Raw genomic sequence first — 10,000 nt, forward strand, 5'->3', positions numbered from 1 at the left:
AAGAAACTGTGGTGCTGCGTCGGTGGGAAAGTAGTATACAAAAATTTTTGGTTTTATCAACGGAGTTGATAATGTAAATTGGCCACCGTACAGAGATTCTAAAAGCTGACGTTTCGAGCGTTAGCCCTTCGTCAGAGCGAATCCAGCTGAGTCTGATTCAGTGCTTTTTATCTGGATGATTTCATTTGCAAATTGACCATGTTCATTGCACTTTGTTTAGGAAGGTAGATGTATGTTGTATAATGTTTTTTGTTTTTGTGTCATTCAGGTTTTAATGGTGACTGTTATCACTGCTTCGATTGCCTATCCCAATCCCTACACCAGGTACTTTTTCTACGAGAAATTTCAGATCTTCAACGTAAGATTAAAGGGCTATTTCAGACGTGGTTCCACACATCTGATGAACCCGATAATTATTGATGAAATAGGTCTGGTCACGGAGCTTTGTGTGAGTCCAGCAACTTTATTTTTGTTTAGCAAAATTGCTACGAGTTGCCAGATGGCAGTTGACAAATTGCTGTAAGTTTGACAAGGTCTTTAGCATTTTGTGACATTGGAAAAGGGGTTGATCCAGATGGTGCTCTTTCTGCTATTGGCCTTGGTGCAATTAAGAGCTCCTGAGTTCGATTCCGGGATCTCACATCCTTGTTTCGACTTCTTTCCGTTCTGTGTAGCTTAAGTAGCTTTAAATACCCAGGCATAAAACAGAGCACTGATGGAGAGGGGGGAATAAGATGAGGGTACCGTTGACCTCAGGTTTGTTAGTTGAATTACTGTTACAAGTTATCGACGTTAAATATGGTTGCTTTACTTTTACTTTACTTACAACTGCTGTATGTGCTGAACCAAATGCATTAATGATGATCATTCAAAATCTTCAATTCTTCACTCTGAAGGCTAGTTGTGCATGCTTATATGAAGAAGAGAAAATGGCAGAATAGCCAGCCATTACCAGTCGGCTTGGTCAACCTTCTTTGCTGATCAGTATTCATTACTACCCTACGCACAGCAATAATTAAAACGACAGTACAACAAATGGAGTGTGACTGTGCTGGGTACAAATTATACTAAAAAATACAAGGAATCATCAAAGTCTCATTACAATTAAAATGTGAACAACTGATACAAGAATTATCATCAAAGATTAATACACTCACTGAAAAAAAGAACAAACAGCTAAAAAAAATGTCCATGAAAACACTGGATGGCAAACCGACAAAAGCAAAAAACCAAGATGTGAAAAATAAGTTACAACACAAAAAATAATGCAAAAGAAAGCTGAAAGAAAAATTACACTGGAATAATAATTATGTCGCCCGCTAGAAAAAAACCAGTGGTAAAAACCAATCAGGCCAAAAAACCCACTGGAAAACATAGTCCTCGATCGAAATGCGACTCATCACATAACTCCAAGGATTAGAGTTTTAATATACTATATAGGATCAAAGTTAGGCTACAAGATGAACGGCTGTCCAGAAGGCGAGAGAATTCAATAACCAAATCAATTGGATTTATAGTAAAGGTACGAATTGGAATATACTCAACAAAATTGCAGAAATTCTTGTGAACAAAAGACTAGTACAAAGAGAGATCATTGATATGATAAAATATACTTCGAACCGTTGTTACATTGGAAAGTATTTATTCTCGATCATAGCTAAGTTCTTATCTGCTTAATATTTCATGCTGTCTTGGTCCATTTCTTCTTTACATTCAGACATTCAGAGGTTTTTTTCCAGGTACTCTGGTTTTCCCCTCTCCACAAAAACCAATATTTGATTTGATTTGAGTTAATTTCGTTTGTGTCTCCAATTAGTGCTCTTGTGCTTAATCCATTGACACTTAAATGAAATTGTTAGTTCTTTTTATTTATTCCTTTCTTTAAAAATATTGCTCTTCTTTCAAAGGCAGAGTACCAGCGTTCTAATTCGGCGCCTCTTCTCTCAATGTGGCCCTGATGACTTCTCAGATCTATGGTATGAATTAATTTAATAGATTAGTGTGAAAATAAGAAACATTAATAATTAATTGGGTGTGGAAATATTACTTATTCTAACTGTTGTACAAATCAGACAATGCAGACACATTGATTCCTGGCAGTGAGACTAAACAGATTTTACTTTGAAATGCCAGACAATTTTACAGTTGTACTTGTCAAGGGGGTGATTTATGAGTCAAGGGGTTAATTTACCGGTATTTGTATTCTTTGAGTTGCATTCCAGCATCAGCAGCCTTTACATTTAGACCTGCATCTTCCTCTATCAAAACTAAAAATTCAAAAGATTTTTATTTTTGGATAATGGTTGTAAAAAAAATGGGAGAACATCTAGGCAGGCTTAGGAATCAAAGTTGTCAGTACCCTATTACTTCCTTAGATGCTGTACTACTTCCAATTATCTGTACTGTCTTCATTAATTAATATTATGGCAGGTGAATGATGAGAGTGCGCCCCATTTCAACAATTATTTTAGTCCCTTTAGCCCAATTTTTAGTGGAACAGCACAATGGTCACCCAAACAAACTTTAAAGGCAGTTGATTTAGGCTTATTCACACAGTACCAGACGAGTTTTCTACCAGTTGAAAATTCCTGCATTTACAATGTAGGGGTTCCATTTACATGGAACCACACTATACGTATGGAAATTTAGATGCCTCACTGTTAAAAAATTTGAATGCCAAACTCGTGGACAAAGCACTGTAATTGTATATACCGAGTGTTTAACCAGTACTGTCGAAAATTTAACTGGCCCACTGTGAACATCTTGATCGTCTTTAAAAATTTTTGCATGGTAAAGGCAAGGTTGCATGGATGCATGGTAACTCAGCTGGAAGAAGCCATTTTGGATTTTGTAAAGTAACGCTCTGCGCATGAACAGATTGTTAAAACACTGACAAGGTTAAATTTTAATCCGGTTTGTCAGGTCTGTGTGAACAAAAGAAAAGGTCCAGTCAAATTTTTTAACCGGTAGAAAATTTGTATGGTACTGTGATATTGTCACCTAAGCCCGCTTTTCGTGGCTTAGCTCCAAGGAGTCTCATGTGTAACCCCCATACAGCAAATTATCGATAATTGTACATGTATGTGTAAGTGTGAAGTTTAGAGAACCCAGTAGAGTCATTATAGTTGCTTGAGGCACAGCCAAGAGCGTTGTATCTCTTTGAGTGTCTTTAGGCTTCACAAGTGCATCCATGACTCAATATGCACACCTAAAAGTGTAAACCATTATGTGTCTAACAAAGCACCTAAAAGTCATTGCCAAGAGAAACATTTCAGTGTCAAAAAGCTTAACAACAGGAACTCACAGCTAATATCTTGAAGCTTTGCAGCTAAAATGCAGTTGCATGTCGTGTTTCATACCCAAGGCTGTGCATCAATCTAAAGATGATATACCATGGAGATTTATTGGGACTTTGATTGGACCAGCTTGTGAACTACATTGTATGTTATGATGATATTGTGCATAAATTAGTGACCGAAGTAGGCAAAGCTTTCTATTAATGGGCATGTCTCCTCCTCATCCTCAATTTCCTCTCATTTTCTTTATCCTAACAGCGACTATGAGACTGTTAACTCTACTTTAAATGTGAATGATCCCTACTGGCCTGGAGCAGATGCTGGGGCAGGTGTCAAAACAGCATTGTGGCAACTCATTCTTGCAATGATATTCAAAGCCATCATTACTGTGTTTACATTTGGAATAAAGGTGATTAGTAGCAGGACAAGGGCTTTTTTTCAGCCCACTTCATGGACTGTTGATTTCAGTCTGCGGTTGAAAAATTCCGATCATGTGATAACATTTTTTGTGGCTCACCGACCACGTGGCGCTAGTCCTTCATTCTTTCCACGGCCGAGAAAAGAAAAAAACCTGAAGAAAAGTTTCCACCTACTTCTTTTTTTTTCTTTTTTTTTCTTTTTCTTTTTTTAATTTTACAATACAAAACAATATAATATTTTAGACAACTACTTACACTATTTACCATACGTTACTTACATTACAAGGATACGGTTACGCATACGCTAAAAATAATACAACAGCTTGTACTTCTACAGCTGTATGTCAAATTATTACTTATGCTAATACCTAAAAATAACCTTTTTTTTTCTGATTCTAATCAGCGAGTTGTGCCATATACCCATGGTGTTAAAATCAAGGTGTTTTTCTTTGTAGCTCAAATCTGTCCAGTGTTCTATAATTTCTCTCGAGAAGGGATCTCTTAAATTAAGCTGTGGAACATCCTGTGGCTTAAGGTTACTTAAAAACACTAGTTTCCCTCTGCACCTCTGGAGGTGGAAGTCTAGGAAAAGCTTCCATTTGCCATGATTATCGTCATTTAAGTATTCTTGTACCCACTTCATTTTTAGAGATTTAGTCAAGCTTTGGATATCTATCATTTTGAGTCCTCCTTTATCGTAATCATTTTTCATTTCTGTCCTTTTGATTTTGTCCCCTTTACCATTCCAGAGAAAATCATACAACAGGGTATTAATTTCTTCAAGTGCACCCTGATCAGTTGGGAGAGAGGATAGAACATGCACAATTTGAGATACTGCTAAAGATTTTATGATTGTGATTTTACCTAGAAGAGTTAATCTTCTAGAAGACCAGCTATTTAAAATGTTTTTTATTCTCTCGATTTTTTCGGAAAAGTTAACGTAAAAAGTGTTTTCTTCTAAGGTCGAAAACCAGGCTCCCAAGGCGTAGACTTTTCCTTTAGCCCATGTTACACCAACTTCTTCTTTCCTCGGACAAGGCTTTTCCTGGGTCACCTGTAAAAGCTTTGGCCGGTTTTACTCGACGTCAACAACGTTTCTCGTTTTTCCCTTTGGGGAGAGCAACAGAAAATAGCGTCACGAGATCAGTATTTTCCAAACCACAAAGCCACAAAAAATGTTATCATGTCATCAATTTTTTTTACCGCATCCTGAAATCAACAGTTCGTGAAGTGGGCTGAAAAAAGCCCTTGTCCACAGATGTCTGAGATCAATAGTAGCTATTCTTTACAGGTTTTTGTCATTTTTTGTTGTGTTTTTGTTTCATCAAGTGCTATGGTACAAAATATATGTTACACAAGGACCTTGACTGTAACAGGTGTGGTTCTTCCCCCTCCTTTAACACAATTTCTACTTTCCAATTCAAAACTCATCCAAGATGGCTGAAGTCTGATCAATAATATTGACATTTTTAGGCGCCATCTGAAAACGTATCTCTTTAAAGTAGCTTTTGATTAATTTCTATTTGGTATTTTTAGATATTGATTTTCTTTTTCCCTTTTTTTGAATTAGTACTCATCTCTAGCTTTGTATTTCTAGAAGATTTTTAACTTGTAATTTTAGGATATTTTTAAATTCACTGTAATGCGCATTTGATCATTTCTCTATGGATTTATGCGCAATAGAAGTATTAAATTAAATAAATTAAATTAAGTATCAACCATTTTAAGCTTTGAAAAGAATAAATGATAATGATAATGATAATAATGATAATAATAATAACTTAATTTACGTCTCAATGCTATTTGGCCAAGCACAAGTGCTCTACTAATTGGGGAGACTACAAATCAACTGATATCAGAACAAATCAAATCAAATGTTAGTTTTTGAGCAGAGCGGAAAACCGGAGTGCTCCTCTTGGAGCAGACTAGAGAACCAACAAACTCAACCCACATATGGCATTGAACCCGGCAATCGATCCCCGGCCACATTGGTGTAGGGCAAGTGCTCTCACCTCTACACCAGCCCTTGTCCTTTTTGATATTCTTGTGTTCTTTAAGCAATATTATTTATTTGCACATTCAAGCTAAATAAACACAGGCTTTGGAATTTGAATGTTGTATTACACAATAGCACATGGGCCTGTCAATGCTGACAGTTTTTCTTTTGTCTGAAAGGAGTTCTTTAACTTTGATGACCAAGGTAGTAGAAAAAAAAAATAAAAAATAAAAATAATAATAGTAATAATAATAATCATCATCATCATCACTTGTTTACCCTCGGATTTCAGAGTAACTAGTAGCTAATATCTCCGAGCATTGAATGTATACAATTATTAAGAATCCCAACTGGCAGGAGGCAAACCAGTCTCAAGGCACGTGCCCTAGCCACTCGGCCACACTGCCTCCACAATAGGTTCCTTGCTTTAAAGCAAGGAACGAAGCAGCATTTTCAATCTGGTTAGCTAAAGACTCAGTATCCCTATTTTGGTATCTTGAATGAAAATGTGAGTCCTCCCCCACCCTGAATGGGATGCCAGTCTATCACAGCATACTTGACTAGCAATAATTTTATGTCACCGGTAAATTAGTATGCAGCAGGGATAGTCATGGAAGAACTGTCCTGACCCTGCACTAGGATGGGAAAACTTAGTGCTGACCGCCACCACACATGTACATGTACCACAGGTCTTAACATCTGATTTTAATATTTCACCACCCTATCTAGTTTGGCTGCTTCTTGAAACATATATTTAGAAATGGAGAGTTTGTCCCTGGTATCTCATTTAACAGGGAAAAACACAAGAAAACCTCTTGACATATTGTTGTTGCATTTTTTGGAGCTTTCAATTTACTATCACAGGGCCTTAACCGTGGCAGATGTTGTATTTATATCTTAGCCTCCATTTTGTAAAGTTACAAGTTAAAAGAAGGTATTTTCTTGTTGTATCAATCAACTTGTAGGTGCCAGCTGGGTTGTTCATCCCAAGCATGGCAATAGGAGCTTGTATGGGAAGAGTTCTTGGTATCGGCTTGGAACAACTTGCTTAGTAAGTTGGCAGTATTAATTATTATTATTATTATTATTATTATTATTATTATTATTATTATTATTATTATTATTATTATTGTTTTAAGTTATTGCCTTTAAGATAACGGTTCGATGATGAATGGAGGTCAGATGTCTGAGACATGCAAGATCTTGTTCTATTAACAGCCATTCCCTAGAACGAAAGCAATACCATGGATAGACAGAGAGATCTCATTCTGCAGAAGAATTTTGTACCAGTCGCAGTGATAAACGTTAGAAAATGGATGTGCAAAGGGTGGAAAACTATTTAATGCTCTCTCAAGATGCTAAAAAATTAATACTGAACACGACAGGCACATTCCCTTCCCGGCTTCGTTGTTGTTTTTCGAAGCTTCACAGCTCTGCTCAAACAGTCCCCAAACTGACAAAAATGCAAGCACAGAGGGTTTCTTATGCACAACCAGTATTTGTAACTGTTACAGCCTTAATGTCTGTTTAACTACCCTGCAATTGCAAACGTGTTGACACTCTTTGCTGTAATTGTGTTTTTTTTTTTCATGCAGTCACCACCCAGATTGGTACATCTTTGAATCATCGTGCGGCAAGTCAATTGCAACTTGCATTACACCTGGGCTGTATGCAATGGTTGGTGCTGCGGCAGTGCTGGGTGGAGTTACAAAAATGACAGGTACAGGCTTGCTGATCAAGTTATCCCAAGGGTGTTACTCTGTGTGGCCGAGTGGTTAGGTTACTACAGTGTGGCCAAGTGGTTAGGGCTTGTGCCTTGAGATCCAGAGATCCTGGGTTCAAGACCGCGTTCTGACCACTCACTGAATTTGTTTCAGGTAGTCCCTGGTTCAACTTCTGGCGCACTTGTAAAATAGCCAACTGGTTTGCCTCCCGCCAGTTGGGATTCTTAACAATTGTATAATGTTAAATGCTCGGAGATATTAGCTTTTAGCTACTCTGAAATCCGAGGGTAAACAAAGTTGTATTATTATTGTATTATCGTACAGACACCGCATAGTCATTGTTTGAGATTTCAAGTCAAGATCAAGTTATGCCAGGTGGTGTTTGTAGGGAAGGAGTTGCCCTGGTAAATGAGTTGTATTTTTGCTACCATGACTCCGGGATAGTCGAAGGAAAAGTCGAAGTATTTTTTTATGGGAGTTTAACCTGTGACCTTCTGATTGGATCATTGCTAGTTCATGTGCTCCAACACAGAGCTATTGGAGACTCGTGGGAGCTAAGCCATTAATTTTCAGCAGGTCAAGGTGAGAATAATATTGCCCCATTATTGGAGCAGGGATGTCGCAGTGGTGAGAGCACTCGTCTCCATCCAGTGTCACCCGCGTTCAATTCTCAGACGTAGCGTGACATGTGGGTTGAGTTTTCTATTCTGCTCTGGGAAGTTTTTGTCCGTGTACTATCTGTATCACGTAAAGTGTCACTTACGTGAACCCTAACCCTAAGAGTTGCAAATCAGGCATAGTGCAGGCTACGTCTAGCCCCTTGTTCCATTTTCCCTTCTTCAAATTGTTTTTACCATCGTATTGGACTTTTTTTTTTTTCAGTTTCTCTTGTGGTGATAATGTTTGAATTGACGGGCGGACTGATGTACATTGTGCCGTTAATGGTGGCCATTATGACGAGTAAATGGATTGGTGATGCCTTTGTACATGAAGGAATGTATCCTACGTGCATACTGTAGAGGCTTTTTTGAGCCAATGTAACAACACAACACAACAGAACAACAACTTAAAGAACCCGACTGGCAAGAGGCAAACCATTTTTTTTTTTTAATAATTATATTTGCAAGTGCAGCCGAGAAGTTGAACCAGGGACTGCCAGGATCAACTTCAAAGAGTGGTCAGAACGGGTGTTGAACCTGGGATCCCCGGATCTCAAGGCAAGCGCCCTAAACCCCACTGCCTCGATTTCTCCAGTCTTCCCATCCTCTTGTGTAATTATTAGTGAATCCAATTTAGCGAGCTCATTTACGGTTGCTTTTCACTAGCGACGTAAGCATAGCTTCAAGCAACTGCGAGCTGTTTTCGTTTTGTTCCAAATCGTTGAAATGAAGGCGAGAGTATCGAACGGTGAGCATCCAAAATGGAGAATAGTGAAGCTGCGAGTTGAAAAAGCCGTGGTCATCGGTAGTCCCTTTTTGCTCCTTCTGGCGCCAACAGTATTTGGGGCTCGCAGCTTCGTCAATCCCTTTTTGCCATTGTGCAAAGCATACGATACTTCCGCGTTCATTTCAACGATTTGAAGGAAAAGAGAGACTGTTTGTAATCTACTCAAGTAGCGAACTTAACCCAAGTGCAGTTGTGCTAGAGTTGGAGTCGATGGGAGTTAATGAGTTCAGGGTACTCCTTTTTTCCTCCGCTGAAAAAGTAAATTACAATTCAACCAAGAACCCTTGACTTCCTTGATAGCTATGATGGACATATTCACCTGAATGGTTATCCCTTCCTGGACAGCAAAGAAGAATTCACGCACACAACACTGGCTGCAGATGTCATGAGACCAAGGTAAAAAAAAAATTAATGGAAATTAAAGCAGACTCAAATAGTTTGTTTATAACATGGGTCAGTTTGTAAAGGAGCTTTGGTGTGTTACGTCTTTGAGGAATGAAACACGAGAAATTTCTGCAAACAAGAGGTAGCACCTTCGTCATAGCGAATTGACCGGTAGGACTAGCGCTAGTCCTTCCGGTCATTTCGCTCCAACGTAGGGCTAGCACGACAGTGGTAACTCATAGTGTAGTTTTTATTAGCAACTCAAGCATACAGACAAGCAACGTCATTAAGTCACTTCAAATACGTGTAATAGGGGTTTGGTTTACTTTTTATAGGAAAAATGATCCTCCGTTGTCCTGCATAACACAAGACAGCTTCACCGTTGGAGACATAGGTAGGTATGGATGGAAAGTGGGTTTTCCCACTGGTGGCTAGCAGCTGTATATAAGCTGGTTTTCATGTTTCATCATCGCCGCGATATTGGTGGATGAGAACGAGAGATCCATCTCAGCTTCTTTTTTTTTCTTCCATCAACAACCAGACATTCCACCGTTGGTTTGTCAACTACATTTTTACAAGAACTGTCTGAATTCTCGCGCACTCATTGGCTAGTTTTTATCATCAGTAAGAGTACAGCAGACAGATGAAATTGTAATTTATGCAATTTGGATAGATTCATTATAAGTCGAGCTGATCTGTTCTGAAGTTTCAGTGGATTTTAACCCGGCAATTTAC

At 38.4% G+C, this 10,000-nt stretch overlaps 1 protein-coding gene across 1 annotated transcript in view; it reads left to right on the forward strand.

Annotated features, from left to right (window-relative positions):
• Positions 1–10,000, forward strand: part of LOC137999729 (H(+)/Cl(-) exchange transporter 5-like) — a 26,205-nt gene that overhangs the window by 6,737 nt on the left and 9,468 nt on the right. The window contains exons 5-12 of the mRNA XM_068845601.1: positions 269–324; positions 1,908–1,976; positions 3,555–3,705; positions 6,677–6,762; positions 7,307–7,431; positions 8,318–8,432; positions 9,182–9,277; positions 9,601–9,659. Coding sequence (XP_068701702.1) covers positions 269–324; positions 1,908–1,976; positions 3,555–3,705; positions 6,677–6,762; positions 7,307–7,431; positions 8,318–8,432; positions 9,182–9,277; positions 9,601–9,659 — 757 coding nt within the window. The remainder of the gene's footprint in view (positions 1–268; positions 325–1,907; positions 1,977–3,554; positions 3,706–6,676; positions 6,763–7,306; positions 7,432–8,317; positions 8,433–9,181; positions 9,278–9,600; positions 9,660–10,000) is intronic.

The sequence above is a fragment of the Montipora foliosa genome, chromosome 4 (genome assembly GCF_036669935.1).
Source record: "Montipora foliosa isolate CH-2021 chromosome 4, ASM3666993v2, whole genome shotgun sequence".
NCBI classification, from domain to species: domain Eukaryota; kingdom Metazoa; phylum Cnidaria; class Anthozoa; order Scleractinia; family Acroporidae; genus Montipora; species Montipora foliosa.